The sequence below is a fragment of the Empidonax traillii genome, unplaced genomic scaffold (genome assembly GCF_003031625.1).
Source record: "Empidonax traillii isolate 1590-97213 ecotype Southwest subspecies unplaced genomic scaffold, ASM303162v1 scaffold674:size665969, whole genome shotgun sequence".
NCBI classification, from domain to species: Eukaryota; Metazoa; Chordata; class Aves; order Passeriformes; family Tyrannidae; genus Empidonax; species Empidonax traillii.
The window spans coordinates 80,408-101,393 of record NW_020955867.1 but is presented as its reverse complement, the minus strand read 5'-3'; the positions used below and the strand labels follow the sequence as shown (position 1 = coordinate 101,393).

Here is a 20,986-nt window from a genome sequence, read left to right as displayed (position 1 = left end):
GACAGCAATGAGTCTCTTACCTCTTTTGAAAGACATTGCAGCCTTAAATAAATAAGGCAAAAAATTCTGCAAAGTGAAACCTGGCATTTTGTATACCCTGATAAAACAAGAACACTCATTTAAATGCAAACTGAATATGCACACCTGTTTAATATGCACACGTTTAAGCTACAGAATATGAAAAGAGGGGAAAATTAAGGTTCTGTGGGCAATATGGTCTTGGCCAGGTTTTGAGGTCTCGTTGTGTCATGTGCATGAGCACACAGAGAGATACACACAATCATCTACCACTTGAAATTTCTTACACTACAGAGTTAAGCGTGAGTTTAGTTAAAGCAGTGGTGAATATGTATTTTATATGCATTTCTTTCCCTGTTTTATTTTGGGAAAAAAGAAAAAATCAGATCCTTGGGGCAATGGAGCTGCTTTTTTTTACTCTGGAAGCACAGAAATAGCAACGCAAAATGTTAGTTTGTTCCTTAAAATTGAGTATATGCTTAAAGCCTTCACTGCAATGTTGCTTTAAGAGGTAGAGGATGAGTATATCTGACTGTACACAAAGTAAACAAGTTACCTTTTATCCTAATCTGTTTATAGCTGGTTCTCAGATGTAGTTTATGTCATCAATAGGTAACCCCTGCAAAAGAACACGGTTTCAGATTTTCCAAGAAAGACACACATTTAATATTCCTTCTTAGCTTGCCCTTCCTTTCATTCTCACACATGGTTTATATTCTTCCTAAGTGGAAACAGTCAGAAATTGCAGGTCCCTTATGAAAAGAACTCCTTTTTTTTTCCTAAAAGGTTATAATTTAAAAATATTAAGTGTAGGAAGCATTGGGGAAACAACCACCAAACCCCTCCAAAAGGCAGCCTCCCAGATCATGAACCTGCTCATAAATGCAAGTTCTTTTTTCTTTGTTCTGTTGAGGCCTGTCACTTTTATCTGAGATTTTTAGGAGTGAGTATTTAATGGAATCACATACAACTTTTTATTACATTAACTCCAGCATCAGTGGCCTCAACCAGGACACTTGTATGGGTAAGACAGGAAAAAATAGGGAGTGATGACTCCAGATGTTATAACAGCAACTAAAATCTTACCAAAGCACCACAAAACAATATTAGTAGTATTTGTCTATCACACAGATCTCTGAAGGTTTTTTGGCCTCTTTTTTTTTTTTTTTTTTTCATTTTTTGATTGGTTAGTTGGTTTTTAAAAGGGTTTTTCCCTGAGAGCACAGCACCCTTAAGGCTGTGTTTTTGCTCTGCTTTCCTTGTTGGAGGGGGCTACAGCCCTCAGATTTGGGGGCTAATTTGCATGGAAGGACCACCTTTTCCATTCTCCCTTTAATGAAGGAACAGTTGACGTTTATGAGACTTGCCAAGGAACTGTCATGTGCAGACAGAAGTGTCACAAATGCAGCGTTTGCTCAGAGTGGCACAAGGGCTTGAACTGTCATTTATAGGTAGAAGTGTTACACATGTGTTTGCTTTGCATTGGCACAAGGCCATGAGCATCTGCAAATTGTGTCACACTAATGTAAGGCATTCAGCAAGCTTAATTTTGGTGCCTCTCACAGCCCATTTACTAACTGATAATTTTAAAGTCAGCATAGTGTAACTATTTGTAACCTGCTGTGTATGAAAAGCTTGTGCTTTCCTGTATATTTAATTTTCTGTCAGTGTAGCCATCCTTCAGCTGTACAGACTTTACAGCTGAAACGCGAGATAAAATCTGAAGTTCGAATTTTCTCATGAAGAAAAATGGGAAAAAATTCTTTTTTTAAAAAAATTATCTGTTTTAATTGATGTTAAGGGAAAGATTATTGCCAATAGTGATCTTTATTCAGATCAGAGACCAAGTCTAGTGGGCATTTTCTGTGCAACATGGTATGACAATCACAGGAGGAAATAGAACAAGCAGAACTTAAACCAGGTCCACATCTAAAATTATATTTATAAAAGCTGCATCATTTCCTTCACGGAACTAGAGACAGAAAGCTCTAGTTTCGAGCTTAAAAGTTCCCACTGGTTGTAACCAAGGTTTGACAATCCTGGTGGGATGTGCCAGATCAAAATCAACTTCAGTATATCTTCCCTGAAGGATAAAAAATTAGGTTTAGAGTCTAAATATAAAACCAAGCCCTCAGCTGGAGATGTGACATGGCAGGAACACAGAAACACATTCTTTCAAAGGGTTGAATGATAGATTTAAACTTTGCCAAGTCTGATAAAAAAATGTCAAACTCCATAATTCTGAAAGAATCCTGCAATAAAGAGATGTGTTGTGGAAAGTGAAAAGTCTGCATATGTTCTGCTTTTATACTCTAAAATACCCTAGAGCTCTAAAATACAGTGGAATTCAGCCACGTGGACCTTTTGTGAAAGGAGAATCAGGCCTATGTAGGTACCTTGCTGCAGGTGGTTTGGCTTTTCAGCAGCACTTGCTGGATTTACTGCATATTTAGCTGCAAAGAGAGTAACATGGAAAATTTTATGCATCTGTTTCACTCATTAAAGTAGAAACCTAATTTTTTTTTTAAATTTATTGTTTGGGTTTTTTTTTACTTCCTATTTGAATTTGCTCAACTTCTGCATCAAACTACCCAGAACAAACTGGCCACAACCCTTACAGGTGACTCCAATACATGCAGTACCTCCTCCTGTGGATACCTAATCTGATTTTACTCACCTAAAACTGGGAGGGCTCAAACAAATACAAACACATTGAAGATGTTTTCTAGTTCAGAGCTTTACATTTGCAATAGTACTTGACCAGACTCCTTTACCTTTGCGTAGCTGTAGCCTTGATATAGAATAGTATCAGTTACACATAAGAGTTGGCATCTCTTTACAAAATTGACCTCTTGTTTACAATTTTATACTAATCACCTTACTGATCTTTCAGTATTGAATTTATTTGCTGTTGCAGTGCCCTACTCTCTACTGTCTGAATATTAAATGTGTTTGTTTTCCCAGAGGGCTAGAGAACATTGGACAAAAGGGTTCAGCAGGAGAGAGTGAAATAAAAAGAGGTTGTGAGTCTTTAACCTTGAGCCTGAAATGAATGTGAACCAAACTCAAGATACTTGGCTTATATGAAGCCAGGTAAACATTCGAGTATAAGCCCACACACTACCAACCATAATATATCTGTTGATGCTTAACAGGCTTGGTATATTTTGCCTAGTTGGTTGTACTTAGGACTGAGATTCTGAATATCATCTTTTTTTCTTCTAAAGGGAAAAATTTGTAGTATCTAAAATTCTATTTCTTTTTTTTTTTGTTGTTGTTGTTGTTGTTTTTGTTTTTCCTTGCCTGATGCAGTATAATAAATCTGACTTTCAAGGTGGGATGAAACGGAAGAGTTTGTTCTATTACAGCTCCAGAGAAGAAAGAAGTGGAAACTTATAGCAGTGTCAAAAATGTCCTGAAGTGTTGTCCCCACAGTCTTTTGTTTAAAAGCAGTTCATTTTTTTTTTTCTGTTGTCTCCATTACTGTGAGAAAAGGGAGCTGTATCACACTGTTTGTCTGCCCTTGGCATTGTCAGTCTCATGAAGAGATACCATTTACATGAACTCTACATAGTTCATACTAAACCAACACTCCCTGGGTTCTATCCATCATGGGTATGTCCCTGCTTTTACATGCTGTACAGCCATAAAAAAAGAACATTTGATCAAGCTCATCTGCTTTGTTTTATCTTATCTTCAAAAAGAAAAAAAAAAAATTATGTGGGCTTTGTTTCAGCAGAAACCATAAACATTTTCCACTAGGTATTATTTCAAATCTTGAACTCAAGCACGTATGAAAAGAATTTGTTGCTGTTGGGCCATGCAACTCTGGGTAAATAATATTTTTTTCAGTTCTTAAATATGGGAGTAACATTACATACAAGAGGAAGATTAAATACGGTAGTGTTAGATATTAAACGATGAGTCAGAAATTAATATGCCACCTTTATATGCCAACAAACCTTCTACTTTCATTTCCACAAACAGAAGAAGTAAGCTTTGTCCCTGTAAACAATAATTTGATAGACTGGGGGACGGACTAGGAATGAGATTTTGAATTATGTTGTCATGCAGAAATTCTGTCACTCAGTGAGGTGTGACACTGAAAAAAAATAATTTTTTTTTTCTTCTAGATGCCAAGCTAAATATGCAGCATTTAAAGTTGAGGAAGGAGTTTCTTCTTAAACAAAAAATTAATGGAAAACAAATATGCATCTCTGAAACTGCAGAGAAATTTTAAGAGAAGAAGCTGGGATTCTACAGCTCCCCAGTGAGGAAAAATATTTAGAAGTCTAATTGTTTGGCCCTTACATTACCATAGTGTTCAGACTAATTATCTTATGTATCAGCGGATCTGAACCAGTTCTAAGCTACTATTTCCAGTAAAAATCCATGTGAACAGATAGAACTTATTCTAGGAACACCTAAATGTTCCTGCAGGACTCAAACAGTCCAGGCCAAAATTTTGCCACAGATCTTCACACAAAGTGAGGGACTGCTGGCTGGTGGCACATTCTGCAGTTCCATCTTCAGACACATCGAAGCAAAACACGTGAGTTGGGTGTTTTCTTACAATGGCCCATTAGTTCCAAATTCAGGGCAGGGCAGGCACGGTTTCATAACTGCCTTTAAGTACTACCAAAATCTACAGTTTTCCCTCAGCTATGTAAGGTGTCAGTCAGCTACCCAGAGTGACTAAAGACTTGGTGTTAAATACAAACTAGATGCCAAATTTTGGTATTAAGAGCAATATAGCTGCTTTCTCTACTGCAGAACGTGGAGCCTCACAAATTAGATTTGGTTCCTCCCTTACTGAACACAGAGACTTAAAGACACCGTGCAGCTTGAAGAAAAGCTGTGCTTTCCTTGGATTCTGCTGGATCTGTTCAAGCATAATATCAAACCTTTTTATGTAGGTAAAAATTTAACTTCACTAGAAAGAATCCAGCTGGCAAGTAGAGCCTGTGTCTTTGCAGTAAGAAGTGGCTGTATTCAAGAGAATGAAATAATTTTGTTAATGGAAAAGCTCTGGCATTCAGCTGCACCTGAAAGAGATGGACTGGTGTTTACGTTTAGACAGCAGAAATAATATGTCACCTTCTCAGTCCATAGTATAAAGTAAACATGTTACTAAAAGTTTCCTGATTTAAAATAGGGCAGTACAGTGACAAGTTTTTAAAACTGCCTCAACAATCATACTATTTTTCTCATCATTTAGACTAATTACTTTGCACTTTAAAATAGGAGATAGAAAGGCATGGATAATGAAGGAATTAGCGTGTCACCTTTTCTCCCTGAGTTCAAATACTGTCTTTAGTCATGCAGATGAATCTCTTATCCCAGTCTGTTTGCTCCCACTATGCAGAGCCCTCACGTGGCACAGAACAACCGAGATTCAGCTCTGATTCAAGCCCTGATCTGTAATTCCAGGTGCTCTCTTAGGTGCACTGGGTGATTGCAGCAGGTAAAATTGACTCAGAGTTGATTTGTTTATTACTGTGCAAGACAACCTTCCCTCTTGCACCTCTGCCAGCCTAAAATCTTGTGGTGTCCCAAGATCTGGATAAGCCGTTCTGTACCGCTCCAATCCTCTTATCTGGAGCATAAGCAGTCACATGAACTACTTTCTGTACCGTGCCCTGCTGTTACCAAGTGGATGTCTAAAGAGAAGGGAGAGTGTTTGGACTGACCAAGGACCGTGCATCTAAAGGTGGCATGGCTTCTGCTTTAAAGATTTTTAAATAAGGAATATCTAGATTTAGAGACCGAGTTCAAAGAGAGAAAAATACAAGTTGGCCTCTTTCTCAAATGTGCTGAAATTCTGTTCAACTTGGCCAACTCCAACCACAGGATCAGCTGGACCCCCCTCCCAGCTGTAACACTGTGACCCCATGCCGTGACTAAAAGGCAGTCTGCCAGTTAAAAGAGGAATTAAAGCTTTCCTAATTAGTGGGTGTATTAGGCCCAAACGAGCAGCATATTTACATGTAAAAAGTTACACATGCCAACCGCCAAACCATTTCAAATGTGTGTGGAGAAGCTTTCACAATACCTGCTTTGCACCTTTTCTGCCTCTGCCTGTGTTTTAGTGTCCCCTCTAAGAAATGCTAAAAATCTGCTCATGGACTACATGGAAGTAGAAGGATAGAACTCATACTTAGCCATGAAACATTTGCCAACAGATCACGTTTTGCCATCCTGTTTTTTCCTCTCTGCCCCTCCACCCCCTTCCAAAAATTATGTTTTTTTCAGCAGTCCACCAGCACAAACCTTCACTTCTTTTCAGAACTGGTAGGTCACTGGGACACACAGACAGCATCCCTCCCTTTGCCCACCCACAGAGGACTTAGTGTCCCCCTCTCCTCACTCTGTTCCTCTCATTTCCTACTGGGAAAGCACTTTGCACCATCCCTGACAGCCTCACGGGCTGAGTCTGGATTTATTTTCACCTGTGTTCTTACTGTCAGGTGCTTAGTGGCATTAGATTGCCCCGGCATAAGTCAGCTGACCTAGTTTAAAGACTGCATAAATGGCATCAATTGTGTCGCTTCCAACATTTAACTTGACACTTTTACAACTGAGACACAGAAATGAAAAAACAAACAAACAAACAAACAAACCAACAACCAAACTTGCTGTTAACAATTCAATTCAACCCAACAATCAATACATCATTTTATTCCATGTTTTGATATTTATTCGAAAGCTAAATGGCTAGAACAGTGGGTCTATACTCGAGTGTTTACCTCACATATGCATGAAGGAAAAATAAAAGTTGGTTCAACGATACTATGTTCACATTATCCAGGCTTCCAAGTGTAGTTGTTGTGTGCAAGTTATCTCTGTTCATGTGGTAACTGTGATTTTATTTATTTTTTTTTTCTCCCCTCCCCTGTGATAGCATGATTACGCTTAGTACTTTGTCTGCTTGGCTTCTTGTGCTCTTGGCTGCATCCATTTAGATTTTGCTTTCAAACATTGATATTACTTATAAGTTTTTACACTTTGGCTCCTGTGTGTGTCTCATCCGTACCCATCCGACTGTGTCCGTGTTCTGTGCTTTTCTGTTTGTGAAGTGTGATATGTTATGTGTAACGGTTTTTTTTTTTTTAACGATACCAAATGAGAGACTTTTTTAATTAAAACAAAAAAAAAAAAAAAAAAAAAGCCTTTCTACTTACTCACTGCAAAAAACTATCAACATGCATGGTTTTTACATTTGCATTACAATTAACATGGCTTGTCTTTTACTAGGGATGTACCACACGAGTGGACCTTGGCTTTCTTTAACCAGTACTTCCCATCAGTTCTTTGATGGCTTTAAACCTGATTTATTTTAATATTGCAGTTGGTACAGATATGCAAAATGCACATAACTTGAGCCACTCGTTTATGCATATAACATCCAGAGACTTTGGACTTCAGCTGCCTGCACTGCCCCTAACCATGTGCTACATTTTTCACAAAGTATTGATTCTCTAACACGGTGCTGGCCCTGGGCAGGTTCCCCCTCTGACACCCCTCTCTTTTTCTCCCCCCCAGATCCGCGTCGTGAAGGCATTCCGTAGCTCTCTCTATGAAGGTTTAGAAAAACCAGAATCTAGAACCTCTATTCACAACTTTATGACTCATCCTGAATTTAGGATAGAAGATTCCCAGCCCCACATCCCACTCATTGATGACACAGACCTAGAAGAAGACCCTGCTCTCAAGAAAAACTCGAGTCCACCGTCTTCACTGAACAAGAACAACAGTGCTATCGACAGTGGAATAAATCTTACAACTGATACAAGTAAATCAGCTACCTCTTCTAGTCCAGGAAGCCCAATACATAGCCTGGAGACATCACTTTAGCTGAAAAGGTCACTGCAAAAAAAAAAAAAAAAAACCATAAAGAAAAAAAAAGATTAAAATTAAATAAAATAACCCCCCCTCCCCCAGCAACCGAAATATATAAATATATATATTAAAAACACTGCTGGCTGAAAAGCTGTTTGAACTCTTATTCACTCTGAGACAAGTGAATGAATCGTTGATCACAATGGTTTTGGGGAAAGAATGAATGGCTGATTTACATACCCCCCTGTTCCCTTTCAGAAAAACAAAAACAAACAAAAAAAAAAAATTCCTCCTGCATGAATGTACTGTACACTGCTGGCCCTTCTTTCTCTCTTTTTGTTTGTTTTTATTTCCTTTTAGGTTTTGTTTTTGTTTTGTTTTTTTTTTTTTTTCCTCCTTAAGCAGGAACTGCAGAGGACTTCTTTCTGAGGCTATTTATCCAATTCACTGGTCTGTGAGTTTTTTGAAATGCTTGTGTGGCATGGACTCAATTGTATAGATTAATTTAAATAACTTTTTTGAAGTTGCGAAGCTTAACTTGCACAGTAGATTTGCACCAGTTGGACAGAGGAACTTAAACATTTATGAGACTATATATAGAGATATATACATATAAGTATATAGATAATTAATTATATATATGTATATATCTATCTATATATATATAGTTATATATATATAAAGTTTCTTTGTTGGCATGTTGCCTTGTTTCTGCTCAAATTGCTCTGACTATTTTAACTTATTTATGTCCTAAAAAAGAATGTAATTTGTTTACAAACCTGTAGATAAATATCCTTAACTATTTGTAGGGTTAAGAAAGCACTTCCTGCCGAAGTAGTATAAAAATGGCTCAGCTCAGCTCATTGAAAATGTCTGTAATATCGCACCCTGGATATTTTATTACAACCGTGTTCTGATTTCTGCCTGATTTTATTTATTTTATTCCTTTTTTTTTTTTTTTGTTAAATAATGTAGATACTGCTAGTAAATAACAAAAGAAGCCAAAATATAACACATTGGATGTAGCATTGTGATCCTATATACAGGGAGGTAAACCAGGCTTCCTTTGTTTCAAATAAAAATCAAACTGATCAGGTTCTCTCTTTCCCCCCCACCCCCCCTTTTTTTTTTTTTTTCTGGTCCCTCTGATATTCTGCTTGAATTTGTTTTGGTGCAACATCTGATAATGGAGGCTATTTCATTCTTTAAACATGCAGCGATGGCTTCCAAAAGCATCTTTAGGGAGATATTAAATGAGTTTATAATTTACAATAAGTTGTATTTGGTTTGTCTATACGGAGATAAAACGGATGTTAAAATACTGTGATATACGGTGTTTAATCCTTTTCAATTAGTAATTTAGGCATTTGTTTCCTTATTACTTGCAAAGTATGGGCTGTTGGCATTTTGGATGAGAATCACTGTAGGTTGTTGCTTTGATTTTTTTTTTTTTTTGAAAGAAAAATATAATTTCTGCACTATTAGGACTGAATGAATCTTTATTAATTGTGTATTGAGATGTGCTTTGTGTGATTTTTTTTTTTTCTTTTTAACCAAGCTTGTCTTCCTGTAGTCACAAGGTATACTGTAACACAATAATACATTATTTTACCTTGAGCTTTCTACAAAGAAAGCTGTTTTTGCAAACCTGCAGTACGGGAGGTGGAAAATATTTTTCAAGATGGTAACAGCCCTGAAAGCTTAAAATTTATGAGCTTATATAATTGCTATGTCAACCACTTGAATGCTAAGCACTTTGTGGATCACAGATTTTTCATAAATAATTTTTGTATTTAATATAAAGTTTGCTTGGAGACTTTTCAGCATACGATCTTTTCCATAACTGTACAGTGCAAAAGACATTTGGAATTACACAGTTGATTCTGCCAGGTGTGTTGGAGAACACTCTCAAACTAGCTTGATAAAGCGATTTGTTGAGGTATTATGACTGGTTTGTCTTAAAGTTGGCTCGTAAAGGGGTGCATCTCTGCAGTCACGAGAACTAAACCAAGCCAGAACGCTCCAAACCAAGATTAGACTCATGGCCAAACTGCAGACTGAACTGATCAGATGTTTTCAGGGTGCATCAAGACTTATCAGCCAGGTAAAGTTCTAATCAGCTTGACTTGCCAGCTTCGGACTTTTGAGTAGAAGCTCTTGAATGTTTTTGGCTCAATCGTAGTTCGCTCTCTGATCCAAACTTCTCACTGACCAACAGAACAGGCCTCTGAAGGCACTTTCAGCTCTCTGTTCAACAGATAGTGTGACCCTTTTCTTACCAGTATCAAGCTAGCATGAAAACATAATTATTTTAGCTGACTCCTAGCAACGAAGTGATTAAAACTCAGTCAGGATTGTTCGCTTTGTAAATACGGTGATTAACCTTTGTACAACATGTATTGGGTTTCTATGGCCTACTTGGGATATCATATTCAGAAGAAAAAAGTGTTACCTATTTACAGGGAAGCCTCTAGCTTTGGACTTGGATCATCTACAGAAGCTATTAATACTGGAACAATTTATTTTCAACATCTTAACACTGACTGTTTGCCTTTTTGTTTTCGAACACTCTTCATATTTTTTCTTTTTTTTCTTCTTTTTTTTCTTTTTTCTTTTTTTTTTTTTTTTTTTTTTTTTTTTTTTTTTTTTTTTTTTTTTTTTTTTTTTTTTTTTTTTTTTTTTTTTTTTTTTTTTTTTTTTTTTTTTTTTTTTTTTTTTTTTTTTTTTTTTTTTTTTTTTTTTTTTTTTTTTTTTTTTTTTTTTTTTTTTTTTGTTGGGTTTTTTTAAATTTTCCTGTAGGAGTACCCCTCCCTAAGGTACCATTTGCAGACTTGAAAACTGTTAAGAAAATGTACACTGCATTCTGTGTATATATAGTAAAACATATATAAACTGAGATGCATAGAAAACTTGGGCTTTTGTGAGCAGAGACTGTGCTTTATGTATATGATAAATGATAGACTTTTTTTTTTTTTTTTTTTTTAAAAGCAGAATAGCTATGACCTTTCAACTACAAGTCGTGCATCACAATTCCTTTCTTTTATTGCTTGACCTCTCTGTGATGGGAACAATGGATCAAAAACCAAAATGATCAGTTTGTTAAAATTCCCTGCAATATATAAATGCTCGCTCTCTACGTACTGTACTTAGCAGCATGAGATTTGTGGACAACAATACAGTGGTACATTGGCAATCCATCCCACTAGGGGTTATTAATATATGTTCATTCATCTGTTTTTATGAATTTTTTTATCTAGACAATAATTGTAAATAAAGAACTTACTCTGTCTGTTCATTTAATACTATGCAAAAGGTTATGCTTTCTATTGTTATTCTTATTCCTACAGTGTGATGCTGGAATGTTTGTGGTTTCAAAAAAAAAAAAAAACAAAAACAAAAAGACAAAAGTAAGTAAAATATGTGATGTAAATTATTTTATAGTTTGAAACAAAATGATAAAGTTTTACTCTTGCTGCTTTCTGTCTAATAGATCTCTCTTGGCAGGAGCACAAGTGGAAAATTTAAAGAAATAAATTCACAAAGCAGCATGAACAATAATGGTCTGAATGTAACAGCTTTCTTTATTTTCACCTGAGGTCATTAGATCTGGCTCTGGATTCCCACTGGGATATTTTAATGTAAAGGTATCTGTGAATCTTTGGGATCAGGCACTGAGTCAGCCTGGAAAGCTTTAATTCCTGCCTGGCTGAATCAGTGCAATGCCCAAAACATACCCTGGTCTGTACAGTGGTGGGAATGGTCGATGGGAATGCTGCAGGGAATTCTTCTGGAATGACTGTGTACAGAATAAGTGAAATGGATGAAGTGAATTTGCTTATGAAACAATTAATTTAATGTTGGCCCTCAGACCAACAGATCTGTGAGGCTGTTTTTGTGTCACTGACCCAGATGAGATACCTCTGCATTTAGATTTTTCCAGCTCTCTCTCTCCCTCTGTCACGATCAGAAGAAAAGAAGTCTTTGAAACTTTCTAGAACTGGGGATTTCAGGCCAGGACTCACCCTGCCACTTAAGGCTTTCAAAACTGTGCATGTGCACAGGGCAAAAAGAGGGAATCCCCACTCCTCAGCTCAGATCCTCAGACCAGGAGAGTTCCTCCTCTTTCTTTTTTTTGTTTTCAGCTCAGGTTAAAGCAGTTGTTCCCTAAACTTCACTGCAGCCTGGGATGATACAGCATTCTTGCCCTTTGGTTGGAAGTTATTCAAACAGACAAGCTGTGAGGTGACTAACTGTCACATAATCTCGTTTTTAAAGGTAAAATGCTTCACATTACAGATTTTCCCTTCTTCTCACCCAGATTTCCAGCTTTTACTCACAAATTCTGTGTGACAAGTAATATTTAAAAATGAAATAGCACTACGCTGTAAGAGAAGATACATAGGAATGTATCCAACACAGTAAACTCAACAAAAAATCCCAACGGGAAACAGTTGTTATTTAGGCAGCAGATTTCTTGGATTAATGGAGCTTTAGAGCTGCTTTGGAGTTAAATTGTTTTCTGCTTTGTGAGCTCGGTACAGGCAACAAGCAGAAAATATTTTTCCTTAATTCTCTGTCACTCATTTACCTCCTTCCTACACACATCACTTTATTAGTCCCTGTACTTTTGGCAGCACTCTTCATCTCTGCCAGAAACTATCAGTGATGAGGCATTAGTAAGAAAGAGGGCTGGCATTGCTCAGTGTGTTTTAAACACTGTGAGCCTCTGTGAGCTTGAGCTGAACCCTTTAAAGGGTGTTTGTGGAACCCTTTCACAGCCCTGCAGGGGATGGGAGCTGTAAACGTGAATTTAGAAGAATAACAGGAATTAAAGTCCTTTGCATCGACTTGAAGCTTCAGAAAGGCACATGGTAATCGAGGTTACTGGTGCCTTGTGGTGAACTTCTATTGTAGTTCAAAATACCAGGTTTAGTGCTAGGATGGCAATGAGGGTGATCTTTTTCCAGAGAAAAAACAGGTGCTGATTTGCCATGAGGTGCTGTGCTGATGTAGGATGGGGAAAATGGTGCATAAATAGTGGGTGAAGGAGAGATAAAGAGAGGAAATTAGGAAAAGGAGGAAGAAATTGCAGGTGCATATAGTTTGCTACCTACTGAAATGAAACACGATCCTAATTGTTTGTTGTTGGCTTGATTTTGACATTGAGTTCTAATACAAGAGATACTCAAAGAGTATTCTCTGTCTAAAGGCCTTCCCATATTCACCAGTAGGCTGAGGCTGCCAAGGTAGCTGGAAAACACTGACTTAACAAAACTCCTGCTCAGCTGCTCCCCCAAACCTGACATTTCTCTGATCAGAAGTAGATGATCTCCAGCATCCCCGTCCAACTAAGCATTTGGTGTTATTCTCTGGAGTGAAAGCGAGTGGCACAGTTTGTGGTGTTGGTTTACTCCAGGGTAGTGGTGCCCTGTGTAGAGAGGCTGGGAGAGGACCAGGGTTCAACACTCCAACCTTTCCCTTTGGTGTTACAATAATAGCAGACTTGCTTTGAGGACCCACAAAGAGGTAAGCAAGAGATGTTTCCTATTTGTGTTTGTATTCCTGCAGCAATGGGAGACTTTGACATAAAGAACATAACAACAATAACAATAATAATAATAATAGCAACAACAAAATAAAATTTATTCATGGCTCAGATGCAGACTGGTGCACGTTGCCCTGGGCTACAAACTGCAAATCCATATTTCTCATTTTCTCAGCATGTGAAACTCATTTAGGTAATGCTCAGGTTTGACCAACACACTGATATAAGAGGTACTGAGAAAGACAGAGGAGTGTCTGATTCTATATGTCTTTTTACAAGCAGGTATTAGCAGGCTTATTATGATCTAACCTCATGGAAGTAGAAGTATGATTAAATAACTTAATTATTAAAAACAAGGCAGGCTGTTGAAAAACACAACCCAAAGGAAATATTTACAGCAACATTTTCTCCCATATGTTCAGACAAACTCTGATTATCCATGTATCTGGGAGACTGGCTTTACCTGACACCAACTAAGCTTTAAATTCTAAGTAAGGAAACATGCTCCACTTCTCCTAGTGCTTTCATCAGTGGGTTATTTCAAATTATTTCAGGCTCAAGTCTCTCAAAGAGGCTTTTTAAATGATTTTCTAAAATTATTAAGGGAAAATAAATGTTATTGAATGATAAGTCACGTGAATAAGTTACCGATGCTTGCTCATCATAACATGTATAATAGTTAATTTGATACATGTTTGGAATTATTTTATGGAAAACAAAGATTATAAACAAAGATTATAAATACATAAATAGTGCTCTTTGGGAAGGAAGTGAAGCAAATAGAATCCCTTCTGTCCCAAATAAAAATGCCAAATGCCCACAACTACTGTACAACCCTATGACAACCTTGCTGTTGCACCAAAAAAATTCGTGTGCTCTCTTATGTGCCAGCACTGATCTTCACGTAGTTATGTGGTCTGGAACAGACTGTTTTTCTTCTTTTATGTTTGTATTGTTGTTGGGTCATTTCAGTTGCTTTCTCTGCAGTTCCAAGACCAGTCCCACCGTATGATTTGGTGGGGAACAGTGTCTGGGCAGAGAAGCAGCAGCAAGGGCTGATCACAGAATCAACCACAATTATTGTAGACTAAAAAGACTGTTCAATCAAACCTTTAAAAAAAAAAAAGGTGTGTGTGCAGGGATAATTGACCAGATGCCTCAAGAGCTCCCCCAATGACAGAGCACTCGGTGGTTTTGGCTGTCTTTCTGTCTTGCCACCTATCACAGAGAATTATGGTTTCAGAAGCAGAACTGCAGAGTCACGAGCATCTGCTCAGAGGCTGCTGTAAAGCAAGATGGTTTTGTGCCAGGGAGATGCTGACACCTGACAAAATCCCAGCACACTTCACATTAAGGGACATTCCTGCTGGAATTGTGAGCCAGGCTGGGCAGACTGGAGTCTTCAGAGAGGGTGTGCAGCATCGGCTGCACCTCAGGGGGCCAGTTCTGATGACATGTGCACCTTTTTGGTGGAGTTTAATGGACCGTCAAGAACTGAAGTCACATCTAGTTGGTTTTTATTATCCTATTTTCTGTGCTTGTGAGGGATTTGGATATTTTCAGTGTTTTGCTATTATTTTTTCTCTGCTGTTACCTGCAAGCCTGAGGTGATAAAAATGATTGGAGTGAAATGCCTATTTCTTTGTATTAAAGTCAATAGCCTCCTCTAGCCCACAGCTCCTGGGTGTAAATTGTATTTTCACCGTATGAGAAAACACAGAGAAAAACCACTTTGTTTGAATATGCTGTAGGGATGACTCAATTGCTTTTCTTTTCATTTTACCCAGTAATGCCAAAGCATTTTCTCTCCTCAGTGTTCCTGCCCATTTGATGCTGCCAGGACATTTTGTTCCTGAAAATTTGGAGGCTGATCTATGATATGCCACTGGCAGAGCATCCTTGTGCTAATAGTGAGCTAGTAGAGCACAGTGGAAATCTGCCATCCCTCCAAACAGCACACACTAAAAATAATGGCTGGTACAAGTCTTCTGTTACAACTCTGAATTGCCTCACATCAGAGGAATATTTTCCTGCCTAGTTATAGCCAATAATTAAGATTTTTTTTCTTTGTCAATGGAGAACCCCAGCAGTCTCACCACCCTTTTTAAGTGTTCAGGTGTATTATCGAATCCTGAAATGTTACAATTTTAGTTTCATCTCTTCAGTAGTTCCCGTGATGCACATGCTACATTTCACAAACCATGTATGTAATAAAAAAAAAAAAAAAAAAAAAAAAAAAAAAAAAAAAAAAAAAAAAAAAAAAAAAAAAAAAAAAAAAAAAAAAAAAAAAAAAAAAAAAAAAAAAAAAAGAAAAATCAAAAGAAACATTCCTTAGGTTCCCCAACAGTCTGAGATTTGTTAGGAAAAACAGGCAGGTAGTTAAACCTCATACTGAATGATCTCTTCTTGTAAATGTGTTTCACAAAGCATCATTCAGAATATTCAGAATAAAAAAAAAAATCTAGCTGGTTAAAGAAAATAGCTGCTGGTCGTTGGATTATCCTGGGCTCAGAAAACACCTACTTTTGGTATTAAGACTTTGCAAACAGCATTGCAAAGGAAAAGAGAAGAAATCCTGCCTTTTAGTAGGGTTGCTCCAGAGGCTGCAAGTAAATGGCATCAGAATGGCAGAAGTCATTGTACTGAAACACAGGTAATTTCAAAACAGGGGGAAAAAACCTTCCTTTTTTAAAGAAAAATGTAGCTCACACCTTTTGAAAACTTTTTCAAGCCTTGAGTAGCCGAAGCTCAGTTACAGGCTAAGCCCAAAAAAGTGCAAGTGTTTGAAATCTTGTGATGAGGGGACCACTGGCATTTGCAAATAAAGGAAAAGAGCAGGTGCCAAGAGGAAATCTTTTAAAGGGATCCAGAAAGTAGAATGTATTTAAACAACTCCTAAAATCAAACCTCTCAGCTACACTATTTCTACTACTGCCTAGGCCAGATTTATTTAATTAGCACCTCTAATGAGCATCAGAAGCAGGGAGATTGAAGGGTGGCTGGAGGAGCTGCAGGTGTGTGAGCTCCACTAGCTGCAGCATTGCTGCAATAGCAAACAGGCCCATGAGCAGAGGATGCTCCTGGGAGAAGACAGGGAGGAAAGTTCTGGTGTTGTGGGACAAACTGCAGGATGAACAGCTCAGCCCTGGTTTGCTGACAAGGTAATAAGTGGAGGAAAGGGGAGTGTACAGCGTTTTTGTTTCTTGGAAAGGCTCGGTGGATTGATGCACTTCTGTTCAAACACTCTGTTCTTCAGGGTTGGTTCAACCTGCACTGTGTTGCTGATCAAGTTTCGGAGAGACTAATGTGGTGTTCCTGGTGAAAGTTAGTGACTGTTGTCTTCTGCATCCATAGACACTCCCCCCATCCACCCCTGCTTTGATTTACAGTCTGGCACATCCTTACTCTTTTTGTGTGTCTTTATTCTGCCTCTTGCCATTAGAGACTTGCAGAAACTTGCTGGTAAGATCTCGGTTTTTCTGGGTCAGAACAGTGCAGCAAATCTCCACTGAGGAAACGCTGCTTTTATTCTCTCATCCCAAAATCATGAGTCCCTTTGCTAGCAATGGGGGGTGTTCACTATGGAAACCTGGAACCACAAAAATTATTTGAGTTTTTTGGAATATTATTTAATTTGTTGATACTGATTTTTTTTACTTCTAATCTGTGATGTTTAGAAATTGCACTCGGAGACCTTTAACTGAAGCAGTTTCTATAAGTAATGAAAAATTAGTGTTTCAGATTTAAGTCCTTGTTCTGTAGCTTTTGGTATCTCAGCTGCTCTTTACTTCATGTGTCAACTGATAGAGCGCAGGCATATTTTATTTCTTCTCTCTTCCCTGCTGTGAATTCCCCCAAGCACAGTATTTCCCATTTATACCAGCAGTGTCCATGGGTACTTTTTGTATGTTGTTTAATAGGCAGAAGGTCAGGTAAGGGTGCATGAGAACTATGGACTTGCACTCGAGTTTTGTAGGTGTTTGCTTTTTAGGATATCTTCAGTGATGTGGAGACACAGAGTATCTCGTGAGAAGCCACGTTCAGTGATTAAAAACAATCCCTGAATATAATAAAAGCAAGGCATATATTAATGTTATGATGCATCGCTGCCTTAAGAGGGAGGCAGAATTAAAACAGGAATTACTTAGAGTGGAAATCAGTCAGATGCCAAAGATCCTTCTGATACAGCTTAAAACTCACAGAAAAGCTGATCTCCTTCAGACTCTGTTACTGCTCATTCTTGTGCTTAATCGGTCTCTCAAGAAATGTTGATGAAAATAGTTTGCTTAGTATTGATTTTAAATATTTTAAAATATTCTAAGGACATTATTATTTTGGTTTAGCTTTAAAGGAGATTTTGGGGGGTTTAGGTTTTTGTGGTTTTTGTTTTTTTTTTTTTAGAACCTCCTCATACACGGTGGATCTCTCATTGCAGTGGTAATTTTCAGTTTCAATCTGTCATCATATTTCTAGGAGTAAATTCTGTGTTAGATTTTTCAACCCATTCTGCGCCTTACAATGCTGAAATAAAACAATATGCAACTAGTTTTTATGTGCTTCTTGTGGCATTAAAGATTGAGGCAATGCTGCAGCAATGCAACAAATTGCTGCCACAAGATTTATGTGTTTTGGAGCCAGGCATAGGGAAATTTTTCTGACTGGAAAATAGCTGATTTCCAGTCAGAGTACACAGATGTGCTTTTTGATATGGTAAGGCGAAAAAAAATAAATAGCAATGCTACATTTCCAAAAACTGTGGTGATCTGTTCTGGTCCCTGCCATCTCTGACAAACCCTCTGAGGTTTTTGATGGAAAAAACTGATCTTGTACATGTGGAGTGTCACACGAAGGCTTGTAAACCTGTCAGATTTATCCAGCAGCCATTAACCTTCACAGCACTTCTCTACAGAGAAACAGCTGCAGAGGGGGTGACACAAGGGGCACTGGACAGAATATAATTTACAACAGCATCTTTTAGACATTTATTCCCTCGAGATCTCGGTAGCATTAGTTCCTAATGTTATAGAAAGTCTGTGCTTCGGATTTGAGAGGCACAGGAGAAGAACGTTCTGCTGCAGTGGAAGGACAATGTCTGACTGATGTCATTCGAAACACCATCAGCTGCTTTTGTTTCAAATGTTGGACAGCACAACAGAGCCTGGATGCTCCAGGCTCTGGGGGCTGTGGTAATGTGTGTGATAATAACTGCAGTGATTCCCCGGGTTCTGTTTTCATGATGCAGATGCAACCCTCTGATAGTGGCCCCTCTGAGGGGAGGGGGCTTTCTTCACCCTGCTATGAGAAATACTCTGTCAAACTGAGCTGACTGTACAGGTTTGAAGAGTGTGTCATGAATAACAACAGAGGGCAAGAGGGTAAAATCAGCAGGGTTCAGATTCTCCTCACACCCACATTGCACAACATCACGGTGCAAATGTTTCTGTCCGTCCCTCCGAGGGGTTAAATGAACACCCTGCACACACCAGCTCTTCTGTGGGGAGAAGGAGTGATGTGTAAATCATCTAAACCTCATCTTCAGGCTGGATTTTTCTTTCTGTAGAATAGAAATGTTGTTCACTCACCCCATTCTGGGCGACCTCAGCAGAGATTAAAACGCAGCTATAAAAGAGCCAGCACATTAGAACTGCATCTCATTAACGTCATTTTGTGCAGTCCACCACCAGGAAAATGGCAGATTATCACTTGAAACACTCTTTCTTCAAGCTTCAATAATTCCCAGAAAACTGCTGAGCTTTGAAGCACTCTCTTATATATTCATTTCTTCTGATCAAAAGGAAAGGCTGTTTCTAAGACTTGCTTTTGCTTTCTGATCAGTTTTTCTTCTCCTCTTTTTTACCCCTTTTGGTTGGTGTGTTTTTGGGATTTGTTTTTTTTTTTTTTTTTTTTTAATTCTGGGGGGGGAATTTGATTTTGGCAACCAGTTTATCGAAGTAGAACAACCAAAAATTATAGCAGGAGATTAGGCATCTATTCAGGAGTTGGGAGGAGGGAAGGAGAAATGTTTGTTTAAAGGAAAAACACTCAGACAATCCATACTCAATAGCAATGCAGATGGTGATACAGATTTCTTTGACTTCATTTCTTCTTCAAGGTTATTCTTTTCTATTTGGCTTAAATATGACTTCAGAAAAGACTGATAACAACCTAATGACTGAGTCATATATTTTTAAATCTTTAGAAATTACACTTAAATCTTTTCTACACAAAAATTAATTAAATCATTTGTGTTGAGGGCAGGAAAGATGAACAAACAAGTTCATCAAACAATTCTTCTTCTTCCCCTGAGCTGAAAGACGAGGCTTTTTCAAACCCAGCAATCGCTGTCTGTGATTAACAATCTTCTGCAGGGGCACTGAATCTGCTGGTAGCACAGATAAGCATCACACACATCACAAACACCACTCCAGAAGAGAGAATTCTGTTACTTACCCAGAGAATCAAAAGGAAAACAGAACATTCAGATGGACCCATCAAGAAGTCTGGGGAGCTGCAAGTCGTTGAGGCAAAGGGTCTTTGTCAAGGTGGAGAATTCTTTATTGGCTTGCAGAGAGTAAAGAATTCTTTTTGGATTCAGGACTTTCAGACTGTAAATTGAGTTTCCACAGCCAGAACTTTGTGCCTCAAGTACAAGAATACAATATCATATAAATGTAATGCTAAGCTCAGAATGGGAACACTTGTGATCCTTTCAAAGCAGGGGAATAGCACACCTTCCAGCAGGTCTGAATTTATTTTTAACCATTTAAACAGACTACATCCCTTCTTATCTTTTAATTGTATTTTCTTATCATATTTTTAAATGCAGACCTTCAAATCTACCCACCTCTTATGCAGATTATCATAGCTTGGTTTAACAGCTGCACTTGTGATTTAAAGAAGCAATCAGGTTGTTCTGTTTGCTGAGAACATTGTGACAAGGAAACACTGGGACAATGCAGCTTCCAGCTGGTGGAAAATCAAATAGGATACTTATTTGTCTCAAAAATTACACAGTCCATAAAGAAATTTAGGAAAATTAACGGGGGGGTTAGTGTTAAAGTTTGGGTGAGAGTTGCAGAAAACCAAAATAATGAGGTTGGTTTTTACTGTGCAAGGAAAGGTGTCTGGCAAAATAACTGTAGAAAGTTCTTTTAGACCAATAGATTGTTTGGAAAGGAACTGTTCTGCTGTAAGAGTATTATCTAGGGGTGGAAATGCAGCAGCAGCAGCAGTGATGAATAAGGAAGGGTCTGAAACCTGCTTTGAGTTTCAATGTCTTAGGAGGTCTTTAACCAGCTCTAAAGGAGAGATGGACTTAGGGATGATGAAAATAAAGAGAGAAGGAACCATGACCACAAACTGCATCAGTGGATGTTGCAAATGTTGGAATACAATAAAGCTATGAGGGGACAAAAAGAGGAGCAGAAGTATTACTAGATTTGTTCCCACTGTGGGTTTCCATCTGGGATGAACAAAGCCTCGCTCAGGGTTTAAGTCAAGAGAAGGGGGTGCAGCAAGGAAAAGCAGGATCTAATTATGGAGAGATTATACAAAACTGCTTGAACTAATCATAAAATTGTTGCA

At 38.0% G+C, this 20,986-nt stretch overlaps 1 protein-coding gene across 1 annotated transcript in view; it reads left to right on the top strand.

Moving 5' to 3' along the window:
- ATP2B2 (ATPase plasma membrane Ca2+ transporting 2) overlaps positions 1 to 9,346 on the top strand; it is a 227,361-nt gene extending 218,015 nt beyond the window's left edge. Inside the window, exon 23 of the mRNA XM_027899525.1 lies at positions 7,561 to 9,346. Coding sequence (XP_027755326.1) covers positions 7,561 to 7,872 — 312 coding nt within the window. The 3' untranslated portion in view covers positions 7,873 to 9,346. The remainder of the gene's footprint in view (positions 1 to 7,560) is intronic.
- The last annotated feature ends 11,640 nt before the right edge of the window (positions 9,347 to 20,986 follow it).